A 24,094-nucleotide genomic window follows, 5' to 3' on the forward strand; every position below is an offset into this window, starting at 1 on the left:
CACACAAATAAACCTGTGTCATTGCAAATGGAATTCGGGTTATCTAATAATGAAATTTGGTCTGATGACCTGTGTCACATAATGGCTGTATCCAAATTTCAATTATCCAAACATACTTTCTGCCAAAAATTTCATACCAATGGTAGTTTAAGGTAAGAATAAATAACATGCAAAGTAACGGTGACTAAAAAGTAATACATTATTTAAATATGTCTTTGATCACAGTAGCATTCCAAGAAGGTCCTATGCAAACATGCAGCACTAACACAGAAGGATTCTGAGATGCAAATACTTACCTTGAAAGACTGGGATTAGGATTTGTTAGGATTGTTTTGGCAAAGTCTCAAGGCTGTTGACATTAAGTGTGATTTATAAAGAAGGCTAAAACTATGAACTGCCAATTCTCTTTGCTACAAGAGAAATAACAGAGCAAACGGTTGCAGAGTAATGAACGACTGCTATTAAGTGGAGCAATCCCCATGGCAGCTCATTATGCTAGTGAGGTTAAACAAATGCACTGCTCCAATCCAGTTGTTTAACTCGCCACTCACAGTAGCACTGATAAAACAGTCGATATACATGCTTCCTATTCGTATTTCACAATTATAGGGTATAATCCAAAGGATCTCCTTTACCTCCTATAAGAAAAAATCCAAATCTTTCTTAACCTTCTATCCTAACAAACTGGACCTTGTTTAAAGTGGAGGAAGAAAGATTCCATAGAGCAGGTGTGGTCATGTTTTATTTAACCTACTTTCCAGGTCAAAGCAATGGGTTTTGTTAAATTACCATTCTATGAAGTATAGCTAATTGAATTAAGCATGAACATGTTTGTACTGTGAACAGCTCAACTCTTCATCCAACACACTGAAGTATCTTGGAAACTAGCAGGGAACTATTACAATTATTCATTCCTGAGTACGGACAGCATTCTCAGTGCTGTACTAAAATAAAGCAAGATACGCCCTTACCCTCCAAAATGTATTCTTCATAAACGCTCAAATACCATGGTAGGAAAAAGCACCATTAGACATGTTTGATATTCTATACCTTGGGGGAGCCCCCTGTAACCCCCCTATTCCTCATTTTCAGGTAACTGTGATATTGCATATAAAGCATGCCAAGTGAGGTATCATGGGAAAGGTTATGATCTGCTGAAAGCCATTTTTCCATCTAAATATATATATCATCACTGCATATGAAGTTATGAGAACGTGCTGTACGGTTGTCACTAAAATATGCTGTGGGTTGGGGAAGCACCCAGATACTAGCACCTCCAGAGACAATGCCAAGGAAAGTAACCAGTGCCCAAGCAAGCGTCAAACAACCCATCAACAGCCACTGTCCAGCAAGGGAGCTACAATTCAGAAAAAGGCCTGCAAAAGGCCACACCAGGGGAATTGTTCAACCTTGCCTGGGGACTCAGCAATGCCCCCAGACATGCCTGGACTAGTGTTCTCCAAGCAATAAAATACAACACAGGGGCCCCATGCTTGGCCTTTCTCCTACCCGCACCTACACTGCAAGCAACAAAGACACTCAGAAGACTGAAGACTCCAAAAGAGGGGACTGGCCCAGGTTTCAAGGGTGAAACCTGTATACTATAGGGATTGCAAAATCCAGTGGGGTGAGAAAAACTGCTTAATCTAGATGTGGCCCAGTCTAATAGGACTGAGAGTTTAGACCAGAGGTGGGCAAACTTTTTGGCCTGAGGGCCACATCGGGGTTGCGAAACTGTATGGAGGTCCGGGTAGGCAAGGCTGTGCCTCCCCAAACAGCCTGGCTCCTGCCCCCTATCTGCCCCCTCCCACTTCCCACTCCCTGACTGCCCCCCTCAGAACCCCCGACCCATCCAACCCCCAGTGCTCCTTGTCCCCTAACTGCCACCCCTGGGACCCCACCCCCATCTAACCCCCCCTGCTCCCTGTCCCCTGACTGCCCCGCCCCCTGACAGGCTCCCTGTGACTTCCACGCCTATCCAACTCCCCCTATTCCCCCACAGAACCTCCGCCCCATCCAACCTCCCCCTGCTCCCTGTCCCCTGACAGCCCCTAGGAATCCCCTGCCCCCTCACAGCCCTTGCCTCAACCGCCCCCCAGGACCCCACCCCCTATCCAACCCCCCCTGCTCCCTGTCCCCGACTTCCTCCCGGGATCCCCTGCCCCTTATCCACCCCCTTACACCATGCTGCTCAGAGCAGCAGGAGCTTGCAGCCCCACCACCCGGAGGGGGAACAGCAGGGGAGGGGCCAGGGGCTAGCCTCCCCGGCCAGGAGCTAAGGGGCCAGGCAGGGCAGTCCTGTGGGCTGGATGTGGCCCGCAGGCCATAGTTTGCCCACCTCTGGTTTAGACTGTGTTCTTATATATTTTATTTTATTTTGGTAACTAAATCTGACTTTTTGCCTAGCACTTGTAATCACTTAAAATATTTCTTTTGTAGTCAATAAACTTCTTTTATTGTTTATCTTTACCAGTGAGTTTGCCTGAAGTGAGTGGTAAATCTGCTCAGGTTTGCAAAGGCTGGTGTATACCCACTTTCCACTGATAAAGTGGTGAACCAATTAATAAATTTGCACTGCTCTTCCTGAGGTACAGTGCTGGGAGCTCCGGGGATTCGGCTGGTGCCTTTCTCTGTGATTCATGAGTGGCTCTAGGAGCATTCATGCAATCCAGCTGGGTACGGGGCTCCACATGCAGTTGTATTGAGTGATAACAGCATCCGAAAGGGTTTGCTGCTTGTCACGAACAAAGCATTGTGAGAGAGAACCCAGGCTAGAGAGTTAAGGGGGCACAGTGGTCCCACATTCCCATGCTATACTTCAGGGGTCCCAGCACAACATGCACATGAGCAGCAGAAAGAACAGAGGTCACCAGTAAAGCTAAGGACAAATGTGATGTGTTGGAGAGTGCACAGCACTTCCATCTGTAGCAGATAAAATCCAGTTTTATCTCACTGGATCGTAATATTAACATGACCGAATTAGAGGCATTCATGTGCATTACATCTCAGAAGAGGTAAAGAAGTTCCATCTTGAACTACCAAGGTGCAGTCCTATCAGAACTTCCAAGACAAAGGTATAAGATACTATGTTTGGAAGTTGAAGCTAGACAAAGTCAGGCTGGAAATAAGGAGTAAATTTTTAACAATGAAGGTAGTTAACCACTAGAACAATTTACCAAGGATGGTGGTAAATTCTCCATTACTGGCAATTTTTAAATCAAGACTGGATGTTTTCTGAAAGATATACTCTAGCTCAATCAGGCATTATTTTGGAAAACTTCTCCGGCCTATGATATACAGGAAGTCAGAATGGATGATCGCAGTGGTCCCTTCTGGCCTTAGAATCTATGAAAGACTACCTGATATGGGAATAAAAGAAAATGTGAAGCATTTGGGAGCATCACTCTGATGAGAAGCATTTGATGGGATCTACCTATCTAATTTAGGTATTTCTATGGTGCCTGTGACAGATGTGGAGCTGCTCTGTAATAATGAATACTGTATGTTGAGTGGATTATAGAGGTGTTTACTGTGCAAATATGTTGGTTTTGTTTAAAAGGGTACTGTACTGCTGTAAGGAAAAATAAGCAGGAAGCGAAACAATGGCTCAAGATAAGCCAATCCTCAGGAAACACATAGGTTGGTAAGAGACAGCGTGTGACAGGAAAAGACTATGGAACACAAGAAGATCAAAAGGACTATAACAGTTTAAGAAGAGACTCTCGGGGCAAGGGGAGGCCAGGAGTTGTTTGGGATATAGAAGCCAGACTGACACAACCGTGCGCTGGGAAGGTCTGAAGAGGGTAGGCCTGTCCAGGTCACCATGAGGAGGCAGTAAGCCTCAAGTAGGATATACATCCACATAGACTGTTTTAAAATCCAAATTATGCTTTGTTCCTCCTGTGAGAATAAAGAACACTTTGGTTTGAGGAAGGCTGTCTAGTTATTATACTCACCACTGGTTACACACTCACAAAGGGAAGAACTGTAAATATGACCATGACTATCACCATGGTATCTGAGCTTCCTATTAAAAGATGCACATGGTGCATCTGTACAATAACAATGGCACTTCTTCCTAATTCTGCATTTTATCTGCTTTAAAGTTAAACCTCTAACTGATCACAATCATGAAGGAAAATGAAACACGTTCAAGCCAAGGAAATGTCGTGTGCAGTTTATCATCCCCGAAATCATAGTTACATCAAAAAATCTTACAGAATTTGCATCTGTTCTCAAATAGATTGCCCTCCCCGGTCCTGTTTGCAAATAAGTAACTCACCAGTATACCCTGCAAAAACAACAGGACCACCAAATGATTCAGGTGGCTGGTAACCTTCACCTCTAGATCCCTAGTTAGAAGTAGCCCACGTTGGTAGTGACTGAAAGTTACCTCCATCAGACAGCTGTTAATGGCTAATGTATAATGAGTTTGCTGGCTCAGTCCAGTTCCCAACAGACAAAAGTCATTACCACAAAAATCACTAAATCAACTTGCATTTAATTCACTGCCTTGTTGGCACTCTCAGAGGGGTCATGAATTGAACAGGTCTGGAGACAAAACTATCCTTTCACCCAGAAAACTGGCTCCCTCCAGATCAGAAGTGGAGTATATTGACAGGGCAGTGTGGAGAACCTTCTGTCCGATTTGTGGCTAAAAAGAGGATTTCCACGCTCAGTGCTGTATTCCTGAAGGGAACTGCACAAACCCAACATTTATATTACATGGAATAATGAAGATTTACACAAAACACACAACTGTCTGAACATGAATACATCCACAAGCTAACTAGTCTGCAAAAATAAAGGGTAGTCAGAGGCAGACACGGAAAGACAGCATAGCTGACAGAAATGTAAATACTCCCAGACGTGTTTTAAAAAACACACAAAAGGCAAAGGAAGATGAGAGAGCAAGCAGATATTTGAAGATACTGTTTACACACACACACAGAGGCACTAGACCACATTCAGCAAGTACATAAAGTACAGAGGGGCCCAAACAGGTACACTCCTGAACTTTGGGAAAGTGACGGCTTAAATGCCAACATTCATGACATACCATGGCTAGCAACACCTGCTTTATGTAAAAAATATCCGGTGATGGGGCATGGTATAATGGCTTTACTAGCCCTTGTTTGGAATGACCTGCATGACTTACTTGAGGTTTTGCCACCTGCAAATAATGTGGTTATCCCAAAATATTATTAGCATCAGTTTTGTATAGCTTCACGCCCAAACAGATATGATCCCCTATATTGACACACAGGCTAGTTATTAGTCAATAGCCTCAGATGCACACCATAAATATGTTGTGAAATTAAATATGTTGTGAAATTAAAACAGGTGTCTAATCACATGAGCAATCAAGCCTGGCAAAAAAAAACAAAACAAAACAAAAAACCAACTTTGGGCTACAAGTCGTTACAGTGGAAATTTTTAACTCTGTTAACAGACCCTGCCTAATTTATCACTAATCAGTTTATTCTGAGTTACTGTTACATTCTAGCTCCACTGGGAAAGCAGTGTGTGAAGAGGGGTGTGTACTAGTATAATGAACTTGAGCAGAATTGGGAAGCATCATTTAAATGGCTAACACCAATTATTACTTAAAAGGGAGAACAGTTTTTCTTTTATTAGAAGAATGTTCATATTTGCCTCCTGCCATTCTATCCGTTATGTTTTAGGGCTCTACTCAGTTAAATAAAATATATTTTAGCATTTTACAGTGGCCTCATAGAATTTGTATGTGGAAGATGAAGGGGTCCAACACTCCCTGTACCAAGACAATTGTTGTCAGGATGGAGATCTACATAGAAACGTACACTCAAATGCAGCCAAAAATAGACCCAAACCAGCAGGGTGTTCATCTCTCTTTTTTTCTTACGTAGGAACCAATCTCCCATTCAAAGCAAGATTTAGCACGTCAGGAAAACTGTCTTCCTTATTAGAAAGCTTCCACAAAAACAGTATCCTGCCACACTCTTCCCTTTACATTCACTTCTAAATTATCAATTAGCAGGGTCTTGAGTATGTCATGACATCACTCCCAAAATGGTCAGTTACCATATATTAATAACAGCAACAACAAAGCTTTGTGGTACAGGGGTGCTGCAATCTCAGCCACAGCTAACCAGTACGCCAGTGACATTGAGAAAGCTTAGCTTTCTTTACAAAAAGATTTACACCAGTCAGGTCTGTTAGACACCTGTCATTCTTTCCTCTTTTTCTCTCCTTCTACAAGTACCCTTCTTCTCTTCTCTTCCATTCTCATATTCAGAACCCTCCTTTCATTTCCTCTCTCTTCTTGCCTTTCCATCTGAGCTTCCTTCTGCTCTACACCTAGTCCTTTCTGTCACCTTCCCAAGCTCTTGACTCCCCCTCCTGCATCTCTGACTTCTTTCCATGACTACTGTACCTCTTCACAGATAATTGGGCACTTCAGGAAGCCTCATTTCCTCAGAGACAGGTTTTCTGTTCAGCTCTAGAGAAGACGACAGCTTCTCAATATACATTAAATAAGCCTCAACAAGCAAGACAGTTGTAGAGTTACCATTTATGTTAAAAAATATCAGAGTCTCTGCCTATATGCTTTATTTGGTGATCAGGGGCTCACTTTGGGTCAGGGATCCCAAATTATGGTTCTAGCATGTGCATAAAATGTTTAGGAGTGTAAAAGACCGCTATTTTTCTGCTTAAATATACACAAGAAAGAAAATTAAAGCAGATGTATTAGACAATTATGTCCCTTTAATGTATCCTTTTCCTACTTCCCCCTTTTCTTTCCTCAGGTCACTAAGGCCATATTTACACTACAAAATTTTGTCGACCTAAGTTACATCGGCACATAGCCACCGCAGTTATTAAATCGTTTGTGTGTGGGCACACTTGGCTCCTTGTGTTGCCGGTTTGCGTCCTCACTCTGAGGGCTTGTATTGATCTATATTGTCAGTGTGGGGCACGGTGGGATGGCTCCTGGAAGCCAGTCACAGTTGACTTAAGCAACACAGTGTCTACACTGACATTGTGTTTACCTAATTCCATCGTCCATGACTCTACGCTGAGGAGGTGCTACTAAATCGGCGTAGAGGCACTTACGTCGGTCGGAACCAAATTTAAGTGAAGACACTTCCATAGCTAGGTTGATGCAAGGCAGCTTCTGTCAACCTAACCCTGTAGTATACACCAGGCCTAAGACACTCTACAGCACAGTTTATAAATGACACTGGCAACAACCATCCAACCATTTCCAAGATTGATTGCCAAGCATGATTCTATCAGAACGCTGCTTAACTACCACCATAGCTGTAGCATGTCCATTGCTGTATTTATTTACATTTTTAACAGCGATGTTAGACGCATCCAGGCTATAGATGCCCCCATAGACAGTTAACAGGTCATGATTGTAAGATGGCTTGTAACTAAGTTAGAGGTGGATGCAAACTCTATTAGGTTGCAACCATCTTTTTTCATTTCTAATTTTTATTTTTTTTCCAAAATGCAACATATATACCAAAATACCAGATTCATCATAATACATAAAGTAAATAAAGAGGGTTAGAATAAAGGGAGGGGAGAAGAAGCAGCTGTAACCAGCTTTGAAAATTGCCTGGTTATTTGCAAGCCATTGTGCTGACAGAACATAAGCCAGACATTTAAATCCTTCAGCTTGGATGTGAACTCCAGTAGAAGTATCACATGACATTCACTACTATAAAAGTACATGTTCTCTTAAAAAGGATTTTGAAAAGCTTTGTGTACCTTCCTCACTGGATTCAAAGAGGGGTGTTGCAAGGTGCTCTCTGAGGAGGGACTGCTGACAGTGGTTTCTTCAGCTAATGGTTGTGACGGAGCTGGAATAACATTTCTATCAAGAGGAAGCACTGGCTTTTCACTTTCTAGTTCAGCAGAATCCTCACAAACCTATGATGAAAGGATAAGATTTCAATATTTCCAGGAACTCAGATCCAGTAAATGGTAGGAAGATAACATCAGCACACTGCACGTGAAATATTAAAACCATGAAAATTCCTTTTAACAACACTATTGTTTTAAAGACACTCAAAATAACCCAAAAGGGGAGGGGGAGGGGGAGAGAGAGAGAGAGAGAAAGAGAGAGAAACTGATCTCCCTCTTAGGCTTTTGTCTATACTAGTACTTTTGTTGGCAAAACTTTTGTCAATCAGGAGTGTGGAAAAAACCACCACTGACTGACACAAGTTTGACTGACAAAAGCGCTGGCGTGAACAGCGGTATGTCAGCAGAAGACCGTCTCCTGCCAACATAGCTACTGCCACTCATTGGGAGTGGTTTAATGATGCTAGTGGGAGAGCGCTCTCCTGCAGGCATAGAGCGGCTACACAGGAGACCGCACAGCAGCCCAGCTGCAGCAGTACAGGTGTGCTACTATCAGGTCCATAGTGTAGATATAGCCGTAGTACATCATGGGGAAAATCCTGTACAGAATCTACCTTGAATGGTCTAAAATCCAGGTATTCCCACACACTATCTGCCATGACAGCTAAAACCAATGTGAGCACTTTGGAAGATGGTTGAAGTTTACAGCACTTAGGCCTGGGCAGAGTTTACCAAGTGAAAGAATCATGACTGTGGAATTCATTTCTTGGGAGATCTTCCAGAGCTCCCACCATCTTTTGAGTGCATTGTAAGAGCCATCTCTTTGTGCAGGCTTTGCCTAATGGGGTCTGGGAAGCTTTTAGCCATATTGCCCGAGTTGGCCACCATGGCTGCCACCAGGCTCAGTTCTAGACTTTAATTATATGGTTCTGACTGAGGGCAGGAAGGGGAGAATATGGCTCATTTTACAGAATTCTAGTGTATTATCTAGCGTGGTCTCCTGCTGGATGAAAAATCAGCGAACAGGGAATGTACACTTACTGTAACCCATCACCTATACTGCTCTGACTCTGTTTTATTCCCTTCACTTGCCTATGTGACACTGTCATTTACTGATATTATGTAGCACGCATGGTCAAACTGCAGCTCCTGAGCCGCAAGTGGCTCTTTTTACAGTTAAAGTGCAGCTCATGGAGCCCCCCAGACACCCCCATTCTTCATCTACTAGACTGGGTGGGGGGAGATTGTGGCTTCTGCCCTGTGGTGGGGTGGTGGGACTAGGGGCTTCTGCCCTGCAGGGACGGGGATCTTAGGGCTTTAGCCCCATGCCCCAGCAGGCGCCGGCCCACAGGGCAGGTTGTGCATGCCTTGCAGCTCTCAGACTTCTGAAGATTATTGTATGCGGCTCAGAGGATCAGTAAATTTGGCCACTCCTGTTATTTAGCAAAAGAAAGGCAGAGTGGTTTTGTGATTAAGGCTCTGGACTGTGGCTCAGGAGATCTGGGCTCTGTTCCCAGATCTGCAACAAACTTCCTGTGTGACCTTCAGCAGGTCATTTAATATCTCTGTCCTTCAGTTCCCCATCGTAAAATGGGAATAACGACACTTATTTTCTCCACCTTTTGTCTGTCTTGTCTCTTTAGAATGTAAGATCTTTGGAACAGGAACTACTTCTTGTTGTGTATGTACAGCACCTAGCACAACAGGGCCTGGATCTCAGCTGAGGTTTGAGTCCGTACTGTTACATAAATATTCACAAGAAGAAAATAACTTGTACTGTAAATAATAAAGTTTTAACCACCCAAAATGGTGGCAAAGTGATTTCCATACATTTAAATTAGCATATTCCAAATATAAACTCTCAAAACTACCTGAGTTATGCTTCACAACTAAAGCTGCTATCAGATCTGTTGCATTTACAGTAAGTTGGTTAACAACACTGAAATGTCTACCTTTATCCTCTCAGTCTCAAGCTCTGAGCCAGTGCTGACCAAATGCATTGGGGGGAAGGGATGGTCTGGAAAACTTACTTGTTGCACTTCATCTTGGATTTGCTGCTGAACTGGGGCTGGTTGCCTCACTATGTAGTTTATCTGTCCAACAATGGTTTGCTGAACAGGCTGAGGCTGTTTGGCTTGATTCAGCTGCAAGCTTGGTTGCCCTTGAGCCTGAAGGAGAAGCTCCAAATCCTTTTTCATTTCTTCCAGTTCAAACTGGTGGTGCATTATGTCCAAACTCTGTTGTATGACTTGTTCATGAGCGTTTTCATTCTGACTGGCTGGGGGAGGCAGTGGCTGCGGTTGCTGCTGCATGTGGTTAAGCTTCAGCTTCTGAAGATGACCAAGCTGCACTTGCACAGCTGGAGTCTGCAAAGCAGGCTGGGTGTGCAATTGTTGCACATGACCAGTGTGAACCTGATGAACATCTTGTGGGGGAACCGTGTAAACTGGATGTGGAGTCTGCTGTGGCTGTTGAGCTTGCAAATGTTTTCCCATCCTAACAGACACATTATCCTGCTCTGAATGGGATGGTTGCTGTAGACAAGGCTGCATTATTTTCAAAGGCTGAGGTGTGCCCCTCTGCTCTTTTTCATGCTGCTGAACGTTGTATTGCAGTGGGAAATGCAGTGGCGGCTGCTGTTGCATTTCAAGAGGATGTCTAAAATTCTGATGATGGCGGCTCATCTTGTGCTGAAGACGCTGACCCTTATTCATGTGAGGGATGTTGAGGCAATGGGAGCAACACGCTGGTGTAGGAGACTGAACAGGAGGTGGAAACTGATGTGACTGGTTATGGATAGCCTCAAGCTGTGGTGCTGGCGAATGTTGTCCATGATACATTGATGTCTGTAATCCTTGTACATTTCCAAAGGTTGGGACATCTGAATGAGGAGTGTGTCCACCTTCCATTGTTAAGCCACCTGTGAAAGCAGTACAATTACTTTCGATACAATTAACTTCTACCTTCACTTGTTCCTAGCCAAGGAACTGGGATCTTGACAAACTGTTTAATTTACTACTTTATGGGTAAATTCTACAAAGGCAATTTCTTTGTCTCAGGTTCAATTTTGAAATGACTCAAATCCTGTTTAAAAAGCCCTTTAGGATAACTTCTCATTTTCTTCTATCTTTTCCACTAAACAAAACCATTGAGGATACATTTTCTAAGAATTTTGCATGATTTTAAATCCCACAGAACTCCCTGATGTCAATTGGACTCATGATTAAAACACCAGTCACTGCTTTGAAAAATTGCCACTCAACTCCCATTATTTTAACTGATGGATGTGGCGAAAGCTACCATTTTTTACTAACGTATACACTTAAGTTCTCATCCATAAACATAGGCACACGGAATATTTGTTTTCAGAATGAAAGTAAGACAAATAAGTTGGATGGATGTCATGTAGAAGAGAATCATAAAATCACAGAAGACAGACACGGCCTATAAGGTGATCTTGTCAATCCCTCTGAAAGTACAGGATTATTCCCTACAGTATATTTTCTAGTCCTTTATGCAGTCTAGTGTTAAATGTCTTAAAATGGGATGAGGAATGCCTTTTAGATGTTTGATCAGAAGACTGAACTGGATTACTGGAAAAACCTACTGCAGCCAGCCAATGTATAGCGGGTGGAAGGCACAAGATTGAATGTATGCATATATATTATATAAATAGATATACAACAGGCCCATCCTTAGGTCCACCATGTCTTGTGCATCCACTGCAGTGTGTCTGGGGGAAACAAAGTTGTCTTTAAGCCACCTTTGTGCTCCCCAATCCTGACTGTGCCAGGCACTGGTCAGGTCCCAAGACCATCCAGCAGCAGGGGATGACTGGAGCATAGGGATGCCCCAGCCAAGGCCATTCTGTGGAAGACAGGAAGGAATGGTATAGGACTTGCCACAGTGGCTCTTTTCCACCCAGGGAATCCTCCACTGACTGACCAGGTTGATTTTAGGGCCACTGGAATAGTACAAAGCTGCCACTTGCTAGGGGACGGGGGCCAGTTTGCTCAAAACGGTATTTGGCACAAAACAGGCAAAAATAAACCTCTTGATTTGAATTTGGCATTGAGTGTTACTACAATGTATGTCATTTCAGTTAATTGTTTATGTTCAATCAAATATACTTCATGAATAACAAAGGCATCTACAGAGTAACTTATAATTTGTGGTTTGGGTTTTGTTTTAATGTACTCTAATAAATACTGGAATTAACATGCCCAGCTCTTACCCGTCACTTATTTCCTTCTCATAATAAACTTTCAAATAATTAGGACACAATCACATAGCAAACAGCTTGAAATTAATACATCATTACATAATAAGTTGTTCTAGCCATACTGGTCCCAGGATATGAGAAATAAGGTGGGTGAAGTTAAACTTTTTATGGGGTATCCTATAGAATCCATATAAGGTATTGTATAAGGTATTACCACACCCACCTTGTCTATTATGTAATAAAGCACACAAACAGCTTGCTATGTCATTGTATTCTGTAGATTATCATTATAAAATACCATAAGTGTATGTTCCTGAAAATCTGTAATGTCTTCCTGTGTCTTTTACTCCTCTGAGTTAAATGTATATTAGCTGTTCTGTTTTCTGACCATCATTGATGACATTTACACAAAGACACCCCCACCACCACTCTTCACAAAACCAAAGCAATGTCAGTTGCACAGTTTATTATTGTGCAACTCCCATATAACCAAAGGGGTCACATTTTGTCATGACCTTATCTAACTAAGTCAGCACTTACCACCTGGGGGCCTCCTATTTTACAAGGGATTTTATTATGAATCATTTACCATCGCACAGTATTCTGTGTAAGTTCTTTACATCTACAGCATCGGGCACTCTTTTTCTTGGACAGCTGATCTATTGTACATCACAGTGTAATAATACTTGACATTTAGTGCCGTTCAGCTGCTTTGAAGTGCCCCATGGCAGTGAAATAAGGTTTAACGAGACACTATATTTTACACTATCATGCCCTGCACAATTTCTTAACTAAGGAAAGCTCTTTGAGACAGGGGCTTTCTTTATCGGTGTGTCTAGTACAGCTTTGAGCACCAGCACTTATCTAATACAGAAAATCATAGTCATCATGCTTTATTTTTCTTACCTAAATTGGACAATTGTTTAGTCCAGAAAGAAGGGTCCCAAGTGAATCTGATCTTCCAAGGAGGGCCTACTTCTGTGCTACAATTTGTCTCCAGCAAATGCTGTATCTGAAACACAATCTGGTGAAAAATCAAAGAATCATTGTTTCATCCAGTGGATTTAAAATCATTATCGTTTAATGTTGAAGAAACATTAAATCCTTAAAAGAGTCATTGAGTGGGAATGAATTTAGCCCAATATCATAGAAAGTTCCTCTAACCTCGGCTCCCAGACAACATTCAGATTTATGTTGTGCTGCACAATATGTTTTCTCTTAGTTTTTATTTGCAGGCAACAAGAGCCCCATTCTGAATGTGGCTTTCCCCTGCACCCCGACCTTGTGTGCGGAGTGCCCTGGTAGGCTCCTATCTTTTTAGGGCTCCCCGATCCCTGACTTATGGTTCCTGCACAGTTCAAGCCAGGTTCACAAGGCTTCTCCGACCCATTTCTTTCTGATTCACTATGTTCCTAATTAAGTTACCCTTCTGGATCTTCATTCATTGTACCACTGCACAATTTCCTCTAATCCAGACAGTGGGTATTACTCTTACCAGTTCCTTACTGAAGAGGAATGGAATGCTGTTTTTACTGCACACTGCCCAGTTGATAAAGTTCTGCACATGTTCAAACTGCCGGTTTAAAACCATGATGCCTTGAAGTTGTTGCTCCAACTTCTGTTTCCTCTCGCTGGTAATTCTCTGGTGATAATGAGAAATAATATGTTCTGCACAACTTTAGCCAGTGTTCAGATATACTTACTATATACAGTCAGTGTGCATCATCAAAGGCATTGTCTGGACGGGCACTTGCTGAAAATTTGGAACCTCTTTGAGCCATCAAGTAGAAAGAGACAGCAGAGCTAACAGATAGGTTCCCTTCTTATGCAACAGACACTTCCAAGTTCCACAGGAACAGATGGGAGCTCAACCCTGAAAAGTGCTGAGCTCTGATCCCATTTTAAGTTTGAGAGAAAAAATATTTTGTTTAACTGATACACTATAACTTACACAAGACATATTCTTTCTTCTGGTTGGGGTTAGGATTTAACTTGCCAAGGCGATGTCAGAAAAACTCTCTTGTTAAACCACTTCTCAGTATCACTGGTATCATCCTCACTTACCTCAAGTTGCTCTAGAAGGTCATTTGTTCGTTTATTGATTTCATTCATCAAAACCATCTTGGCCATTTTGATCTGATTTTCCACTTTTCTGTGCAAATGTTTTACTTCAAATAACCTGTGGGGAAAGTATAAATACACCTTCATGAATCAATCAGCATTCCATTTATTCAGCATTTGATAGTTATTAATTACAATGAGAATAGATTTGAGAATTAATAAAAGACTTAGGGCTTGATCCATCTTCCATTGAAGATAATGGAAAGATCCCCATTGATTTCAGTGGAACTAGATCAGGCTTTCAAACACTTCCCAACTGGTCTTCTAAAATTGCTTCATATACACAACACAAGTCAAGAATATTTAAGGTTGGCAGAATTTAATTTTATTTTTTTATAATTTTGATGGATAATATTGATGTTTTAAGCATTTTTATTTGTATCTATTTAAATTTTCAGAGTTGCACAAAATTATGGTTTTTAAGTATCTGTAAAAATGATCATCTATTTAAATTTTCACAGTTGTGGGAAATTATGTGGTGGTCTGACACTAATTATTTAACAGAAGACATTGAGATTCAATAAATTAAACCTTTATAACCATTAAATACAAATTTCCAGCATCGCATGTCAAAAAGTACAAGTAAATATAATTGAATCAAACTTTCATAAGTTCTCAAGCAGCACTTTCTTTATTTTGCCTATCTGTAAATGTCAATGATCATGGATGGAAATGTTTTGGTTTGTGCGTTTACTGACATTTACTGATAAGGATAGCTCAGTGGTTTGAGCATTGGCCTGCTAAACCCAGGGTTATGAGTCCAATCTTTGAGGGAGCCATTTAGAAATCTGGGGCAAAAATTGGGGATTGGTCCTGCTTTGAGCAGGGGGTTGGACTAGATGATCTCCTGAGGTCCCTACCAAACCCTGATATTCTATGATTCTAGGATATTTTACTTGCTTTACTCTTCTCCCTAGGGAACAGAGAAAACTACATCTACCCTCTGCATACCAGAAATCCTCACATGGTTCAGATGGACAGCTGACAACAGAGAGGCAAAAGAAAGAAAAATAATAGTCTCAAATAAATATCTTTAATTTACTTTCAGAAAAATTAATGTCTAATTAATTACTTCATACCACACTACAGTATAGATGGATTTTATATGGGTTTGAGGGTTTTAAAACTGATCTCAACTTTTCCATTAATTCATAGAATCATAGAATATCAGGGTTGGAAGGGACCCCAGAAGGTCATCTAGTCCAACCCCCTGCTTAAAGCAGGACCAATTCCCAGTTAAATCATCCCAGCCAGGGCTTTGTCAAGCCTGACCTTAAAAACCTCTAAGGAAGGAGATTCTACCACCTCCCTAGGTAACGCATTCCAGTGTTTCACCACCCTCTTAGTGAAAAAGTTTTTCCTAATATCCAATCTAAACCTCCCCCACTGCAACTTGAGACCATTACTCCTCGTTCTGTCATCTGCTACCATTGAGAACAGTCTAGAGCCATCCTCTTTGGAACCCCCTTTCAGGTGGTTGAAAGCAGCTATCAAATCCCCCCTCATTCTTCTCTTCTGCAGGCTAAACAATCCCAGCTCCCTCAGCCTCTCCTCATAACTCATGTGTTCCAGTCCCCTAATCATTTTTGTTGCCCTTCGCTGGACTCTCTCCAATTTATCCACATCCTTCTTGAAGTGTGGGGCCCAAAACTGGACACAGTACTCTAGATGAGGCCTCACCAATGTCGAATAGAGGGGAACGATCACGTCCCTCGATCTGCTCACTATGCGCCTACTTATACATCCCAAAATGCCATTGGCCTTCTTGGCAACAAGGGCACACTGCTGACTCATATCCAGCTTCTCGTCCACTGTCACCCCTAGGTCCTTTTCCGCAGAACTGCTGCCTAGCCATTCGGTCCCTAGTCTGTAGCTGTGCATTGGGTTCTTCCGTCCTAAGTGCAGGACCCTGCACTTATCCTTATTGAACCTCATCAGATTTCTTTTGGCCCAATCCTCCAATTTGTCTAGGTCCTTCTGTATCCTATCCCTCCCCTCCAGCGTATCTACCACTCCTCCCAGTTTAGTATCATCCGCAAATTTGCTGAGAGTGCAATCCACACCATCCTCCAGATCATTTATGAAGATATTGAACAAAACCGGCCCCAGGACCGACCCTTGGGGCACTCCACTCGATACCGGCTGCCAACTAGACATGGAGCCATTGATCACTACCCGTTGAGCCCGACAATCTAGCCAGCTTTCTATCCACCTTATAGTGCATTCATCCAGCCCATACTTCCTTAACTTGCTGACAAGAATACTGTGGGAGACCGTGTCTAAAGCTTTGCTAAAGTCAAGAAACAATACATCCACTGCTTTCCCTTCATCCACAGAACCAGTAATCTCATCATAAAAGGCGATTAGATTAGTCAGGCATGACCTTCCCTTGGTGAATCCATGCTGGCTGTTCCTGATCACTTTCCTCTTATGCAAGTGCTTCAGGATTGATTCTTTGAGGACCTGCTCCATGATTTTTCCAGGGACTGAGGTGAGGCTGACTGGCCTGTAGTTCCCAGGATCCTCCTTCTTCCCTTTTTTAAAGATTGGCACTACATTAGCCTTTTTCCAGTCATCCGGGACTTCCCCGGTTCGCCACGAGTTTTCAAAGATAATGGCCAATGGCTCTGCAATCACAGCCGCCAATTCCTTCAGCACTCTCGGATGCAACTCGTCCGGCCCCATGGACTTGTGCACGTCCAGCTTTTCTAAATAGTCCCTAACCACCTCTATCTCCACAGAGGGCTGGCCATCTCTTCCCCATGTTGTGATGCCCAGCGCAGCAGTCTGGGAGCTGACCTTGTTAGTGAAAACAGAGGCAAAAAAAGCATTGAGTACATTAGCTTTTTCCACGTCCTCTGTCACTAGGTTGCCTCCCTCATTCAGTAAGGGGCCCACACATTCCTTGGCTTTCTTCTTGTTGCCAATATACCTGAAGAAACCCTTCTTGTTACTCTTGACATCTCTGGCTAGCTGCAGCTCCAGGTGCGATTTGGCCCTCCTGATAACATTCCTACATGCCCGAGCAATATTTTTATACTCTTCCCTGGTCATATGTCCAACCTTCCACTTCTGGTAAGCTTCTTTTTTATGTTTAAGATCCGCTAGGATTTCACCATTAAGCCAAGCTGGTCGCCTGCCATATTTACTATTCTTTCGACTCATTGGGATGGTTTGTCCCTGTAACCTCAACAGGGATTCCTTGAAATACAGCCAGCTCTCCTGGACTCCTTTCCCCTTCAAGTTAGTCCCCCAGGGGATCCTGGCCATCCGTTCCCTGAGGGAGTCGAAGTCTGCTTTCCTGAAGTCCAGGGTCCGTATCCTGCTGCTTACCTTTCTTCCCTGCGTCAGGATCCTGAACTCAACCAACTCATGGTCACTGCCTCCCAGATTCCCATCCACTTTTGCTTCCCCCACTAATTCTACCCGGTTTGTGAGCAGCAGGTCAAGAAAAGCGCCCCCCCTAGTTGGCTCCTCTAGCACTTGCGCCAGGAAATTGTCCCCTACGCTTTCCAAAAACTTCCTGGATTGTCTATGCACCGCTGTATTGCTCTCCCAGCAGATATCAGGAAAATTGAAGTCACCCATGAGAATCAGGGCATGCGATCTAGTAGCTTCCGTGAGCTGCCGGAAGAAAGCCTCATCCACCTCATCCCCCTGGTCCGGTGGTCTATAGCAGACTCCCACCACTACATCACTCTTGTTGCACACACTTCTAAACTTAATCCAGAGACACTCAGGTTTTTCTGCAGTTTCGTACCGGAGCTCTGAGCAGTCATACTGCTCCCTTACATACAGTGCTACTCCCCCACCTTTTCTGCCCTGCCTGTCCTTCCTGAACAGTTTATAACCATCCATGACAGTACTCCAGTCACGTGAGTTATCCCACCAAGTCTCTGTTATTCCGATCACGTCGTAGTTCCTTGACATCACCAGGATGTAATTGGCCTGACAGCAAACAAATCCAGCATAAGTAACTGAAAATCAGTTCATATAATGAACTATCTTCTACTGTTACACCATTTAGGCTATGTCTACACTAGAGATCTTATAGCGGCACAGCTGTACTAATGCAGCTGTGCCACTGTAAGATCTCTCCTGTAGCCGCTCTATGCCGATGGGAGAGATCTCTCCCATCGATATAATTAAACCACCCCCAACGAGTGAGCGGCAGTCGCTATGTCAGCAGGAGAAGCTCTCCTGCCAACATAGCACTGTGTACACTACCCCTTATGCCAGTGAAACTTATGTCATTCCGGGAGGTGTTTTTTTTCCACACTCCTGAGCAACATATGATTTGCCAACATAAGTGCTAGGATAGACATGGCTTTAGTTCATAGAGCTTGGTTGCCAGGTTTGTTGAAAAAACAAGTACTAGATTTTTATATAATAGATAGTTCTGATCTTTTCTTCTTCTACTTCGGTATTACTACATAACATCAAAATATCTTTGGAAATTGCAGTCAATTGTCATACACTCTTTCAGTCTGCCCCAGTTCTGTAGTACTGAGAAATGGCATCTTTGCCCGTTTAACTGTATTGGTATATTTGAGATATTTAAATCTACCTATTATTTTCTACGTGTAAAGAAAAAAAATCTCATACCTTTAGCTAACACTGGCTAGCTGCATTTTAACCGAAACGGGATTTTTACTGAATACCTCCTGTCATGTGCGACGGTTACCTGTCTTCAAGCTGTTTAGCTGAGACCTGCATCCCAGTTTTTCTCTCTTCCACTTTGGCTGTTACATTTTCTAGGATAACCCTCTGATTCTGCAAAGCCTCTTCAAGATGCATGAACCTGGGAAAGTAGGGAAGTTTCACATGGTTTACTGTTCTGTTCACAAATTAGCCATTCTTCAGGTCATCCCTAAATATTTTTCCTTCTTTGCTAGGTTACAATAAGGCATTGTCGTTACTTAGCAGATTGATAATAAATCAGAATAGAATTAAGAGCTCAGTTGTGCCTGCCAGGACACACTGGGAGCTGCACCAATCCCAAACGAATTTGCCCATTGTTATTTTCCACCTGTTGCTACTATCTTTTATTGGGTGCAGTTTATTATTTCTCTCTGTGCGGCCAGCAAGCTCTGCTGGTGAGCACATAGGGTGTTTAGAGTAAGGGGCTTTCCTCCACAGCCTCTGGATGGCTATGAACCCCCAGCAAGGGAGTTGGAAAGGAACAATCCCTACACTCCCCCACAAAGATTCCAGCTATGCCTAGCTTTTACATGGGTCCTTTCACCCTTCCTCTTCTCTACACAAAGGTTCATGCATGGTCTTGCCTTAAATAAGTGCATGTGCCTAAGACCTAGATAAAAACATAGTTGGGATCAATCTATTTAGGAGAGGAGCAACTAAGGACACACTACAGACAGTCAGAGAAGCCAGGTTTGTATTTCTTATGGATTTATTTCAAAAAAATATTCTTTGCTAATTTCAAAAAATATATATAATGCAAGACAAACCTTACAGGCCATATTACTATCTCACAACCTGAGCTGCTAGACTGCACTGATGAGAAACTAATATTTATAGAAAAATTTCAAAGGGACCTCAATCTGAGCATCCAAAATTGTTCACCTAAAACTCAAAAAGCACCCGTCCTGTGGTGTACATGAGCAAATACATCTACCACCTAAATACAGGCTGCAGTAAAACAGATACGTCATTTTCACTGCCCACATTCACTTGCTTCCCATGTTCTTCTGCTTCCCTTCTAACCCCTTGCCATGATCCCACCTTCCCTTCTAATCACCAACTCTCTATATCCCCTGACATCCAACACCTCTGTATCCCACCCGTCCTGTTCCACGCATTACTACCCACACATAGTCACAGCCTCACCTCACAAAAATCTCCTTCAATTTCGACATAAAACTTCCCATGGCGCACACACACCTTCTCACAATCACAGTCAAACTCACAACGTTGACCTCAGAATTCTTTTTGTAAAAATAATACATTATAGACTCTTTAAATAAAAGTATATCTATTGGTGAGATTTCTTAGCTATGCCAAGACCAGAATTCAGGTTAGTCTGATTGTGAGGAACTGGATGTGCACATGGTGGTTGGATAGACACTGGAATTGGAAGGGCATGAGCTGCAGAGGCTGTTAGCATGTCTGGCTATTAAGCTGTTCAGGTGCAAGTCATGTGAATTGAGTTTGGCATGCCTGTTAAAGTTGTATTAACCTGTGATTTCCTTGAATTTTGGTGTCTGCAACTTCAAGGCCAAGTTAACTGTTTTTAGGTGGGGTCAATAAGGAATTCATGTTTGGTACCTGTGTTCCTTGTGTTCGGTCAGAAGGCAGTTGCGGCAAGTAAGGACATCACAGGTCTCACAAAACAGTTTAAGGCTCTCTTGACAGTGTATGGGGCAAAACAAGGAAAACTCATTTGCTCCCCCTTCAGTTCCTGGAAAATATAAGACAGTGGAGACACTGAACACTAATTGCAACTGTGGCACTGCAAAGCTGCCTTGGTTTTGCCTTTTACATATTCCATTGTTGCCAACTCTCATAATTTTATTGCAAATCTTGACGTTGTTCTTAAAGCCTCAGCTCTTGGAGTCACGTGAGTCTTACTTTTTAAAAAAACATAAAAGTTAAGTTTCTAGCCTTTATGGTTGCAGAGCAAAACTTGAAAACATGACCTGAGTGCAGCCTAAAGGCTCAGACACCAGATCACAAAGCAAAAGAACCCAAATTGTAGTATTTTTAAAATCTCATGATGGGAGAGGGGGGTTGATTCATGACTCTGGAATGCTTGAAGTTGCCAATACTGATACTGTAACAAAGAAACTGGTGTAACATGCAGTAAAATAAATATGCTAAGTGAATCCAAAGTCAGGACAGAAGGAAGGAGATTTTTATTCCTAAAAAGGTTTCTGTGGGGTTTTCTCCACACTCATGTTTGGCTTCTGTGTTCAAATGCAGCATTACATAAAACTTCAACAACTTGCGGTTACTATATCTGCTCTTGTGCACTAAAACAGGGTTAGCATTCGTCCCCAAACAGAAGTGATAAGCAATGCACAGTGGAACTGCGAAGTGGGAGGGTTGCATGTATGCAGTCTATACTTGCCTTCCCCCACATGGGGAGGAATTGCCTTAGAAAGAGAAAGAGAGCTTGGGAGCAGGGTGAGAGAGAACTCAAAGGGATGGTGAAACAAGAGTAACAAAGCCCCCTTTCTAGAATTATATGCTCACAAGTGCATCTGTGTTGAAAACTCAGAAACTATTTTCTTGAATCCCAGAGGCTCCAGATAAGTGTTCAAACTTGAGATCTCAAACTTAGTCCACCCACCTAACCATTTTAAGGTTCACCCATCACTAGCTCATAATAGGGCAAAAGCAGTTTACAGAGCACATTTTCATCTGTTTCAGAGTAACAGCCGTGTTAGTCTGTATTCGCAAAAAGAAAAGGAGTACTTGTGGCACCTTAGAGACTAACCAATTTATTTGAGCATGAGCTTTCGTGAGCTACAGCTCACTTCATCGGATGCATATCGTGGAAACTGCAGCAGACTTTATATATACAGAGAGAATATGAACCAATACCTCCTTCCACCCCACTGTCCTGCTGGTAATAGCTTATCTAAAGTGATCGCTCTCCTTACAATGTGTATGATAATCAAGTTGGGCCATTTCCAGCACAAATCCACCTTTTCTCACACACACACACACACACACACACACACACACACACACACACACCCCACACACACACTCACAAACCCACTGTGTCCCCCACACAGTGGGTTTGTGAGTGTGTGTGGGGTGTGTGTGTGTGTGTGTGTGTGTGTGTGTGTGTGTGTGTGTGTGTGTGTGAGAGAAAAGGTGGATTTGTGCTGGAAATGGCCCAACTTGATTATCATACACATTGTAAGGAGAGCGATCACTTTAGATAAGCTATTACCAGCAGGAGAGTGGGGTGGGAGGAGGTATTGTTTCATGCTTTGTGTGTATATAAAAAGATCTTCTACACTTTCCACAGTATGCATCCGATGAAGTGAGCTGTAGCTCATGAAAGCTCATGCTCAAATAAATTGGTTAGTCTCTAAGGTGCCACAAGTACTCCTTTTCTATTTTCATCTGTGGAGACCCAGCTTAGGTTGCAAGTGAAAATAAATGTAATATCTCCATATTAGTTCCACTTCATGCACATCACCAAATCTTCACAGAGTCTGGCATGACAGGCAGTCTTTGTTGAAGAGAGGCTGACGGCTCAAACAGATCAGGACTAAGGTGTTGTCACAGAACTATGCCGAGGAGTTCACACAGCCCCTGCCCATAACATGGCTGACTCTAGACCATGTTATTAGGTCTTTTATAAGCATTGCATTTTTGGGGGGAGGGAGCACATAATCACATCCCAAAGGAACACCCTTGCGGAGACTGTGTCCTGTGTTGTCACCATCTCTCGAAAATGTCTCTGAAGTTACCAACTCTAGATTAATAGTCTTCAGTTCCCTGTTTATACAAATGTGGATGATAATACTTCCTTTCTTCCACACTTTGCCTGGTATATCTATCAGACACTAAGCAATCTGGGGCAGCGACTGCTTCTTACTGTGAGTCAGTACAATCCCCAAATCAGGCCATTATGGGGCATCTGGGCCCTGCTGTAATATAAACAAATAATACCAACAACACTAATCTGACAACAAAGAAATGGAGTACAATAGGCCAGTGACTAATATGGTGAATAAGCCTTCATGCAGTTAAATCACAAGAAGAATCCAGAGATGGACTACAAAGCTTTGAACCAATGTATTCTAATAAGACACATTTGTCTTGAAGCTGATGATGTCTTTGTTTCACAGGATGTTGCCAGTGAAGAAAAAAGAAGGACCAGTCACAGAGAGTGAACTCTTGCCATCTCAGGCAGATCCCTAGTTCATTGTGTGCTTACTTATGCAAAAATATATCACTCTGCTCACAGCTGAGTCTCTCTCTGATGTACTATATAATACAAATCTATTCTTCCTTAGGTGAGCCAAAAAGTTTGGCCCAGAGAGCCAAACTATTTCTGAATTGAGAAGTGTGTGTTTTAGTTCAAGACCATTGCTAACACATATTTGTAGACAATTTTTTTTAAACACATGCATCAACCACGTTAGTCCCTGTTCTAATTCAGTCACTTAATGCTAGTTTCAAAGTCATGATATAAAAGGCACAATAGACTCCTGAGGTTTGCTTACAGTGAGGCCCTTCTTGTTTCTGACGCTTAGAATAAAAGTATGGATGGATGGAATCCATCCCCTGCCTCTCAGGACAGCATGAATCTGAGCAGTTAAAATCAAGTATCTTATTGCGTTCTTGGCTAGATTTCCAGCCTATTCTCTATATTGATGATTAAGTTCATTTACTGCCTCAAAATTCAAAGCTGTCTTTCTTTCCATCCTGGATTTAACGTGTAATAAGATAATTTGTATGAGGTATTAGATCAACATTTTTATGCAACCGCATAGCATATTTTACCTTTTTGATACATTAGTAACCATGGTGTCATGTTTTATTTTTCATGGATGTGTAATTACTTGACATTGTTTTGTATTATCACTATGTAAAATTTTAATAAACAGTATTATTAAAAAATTGAAGTTGAGCCTGAATTTTATTCATCTCTCTCGTAATAGCCTTCTCTGTATCCAAGAAAGAACTCATGCTTCATGAATTCACAATCCCATGTTTTCAATGGGTTTCTAGTTTCTGTGCAAACACCTGCTTATGCATTAAAAATCTCTGCAAAAAATCAAGCAGTTAGATGTTCAAGGGTGATTTTCCTCTACCTTATCAGAGCAGTGTACCAAATGCAGACAGCAACATAATCTGTACCTCAGGTCTCAATCTGAAAAACATCTTGAGATGTTCTGTGTCCCATCTCCCAGC

The 24,094-nt window shown here is 42.4% G+C and overlaps 1 protein-coding gene across 11 annotated transcripts in view; it reads right to left on the reverse strand.

The window, feature by feature from the left end:
• The window catches only part of TRIM66 (tripartite motif containing 66), an 85,184-nt gene that overhangs the window by 25,471 nt on the left and 35,619 nt on the right, over window positions 1-24,094 (reverse strand). For all 11 annotated transcript variants that reach the window (XM_078853189.1, XM_073347477.2, XM_073347475.2 and 8 more), the window contains 7 exons: window positions 20,483-20,615; window positions 18,882-18,998; window positions 14,141-14,255; window positions 13,572-13,718; window positions 12,983-13,100; window positions 9,885-10,774; window positions 7,759-7,920 (listed from right to left, as the gene is read on the reverse strand). In XM_078853189.1, coding sequence (XP_078709315.1) covers window positions 7,759-7,920; window positions 9,885-10,774; window positions 12,983-13,100; window positions 13,572-13,718; window positions 14,141-14,255; window positions 18,882-18,998; window positions 20,483-20,615 — 1,682 coding nt within the window. The remainder of the gene's footprint in view (window positions 1-7,758; window positions 7,921-9,884; window positions 10,775-12,982; window positions 13,101-13,571; window positions 13,719-14,140; window positions 14,256-18,881; window positions 18,999-20,482; window positions 20,616-24,094) is intronic.

This window comes from Lepidochelys kempii, chromosome 6 (assembly GCF_965140285.1).
Source record: "Lepidochelys kempii isolate rLepKem1 chromosome 6, rLepKem1.hap1, whole genome shotgun sequence".
NCBI classification, from domain to species: Eukaryota; Metazoa; Chordata; order Testudines; family Cheloniidae; genus Lepidochelys; species Lepidochelys kempii.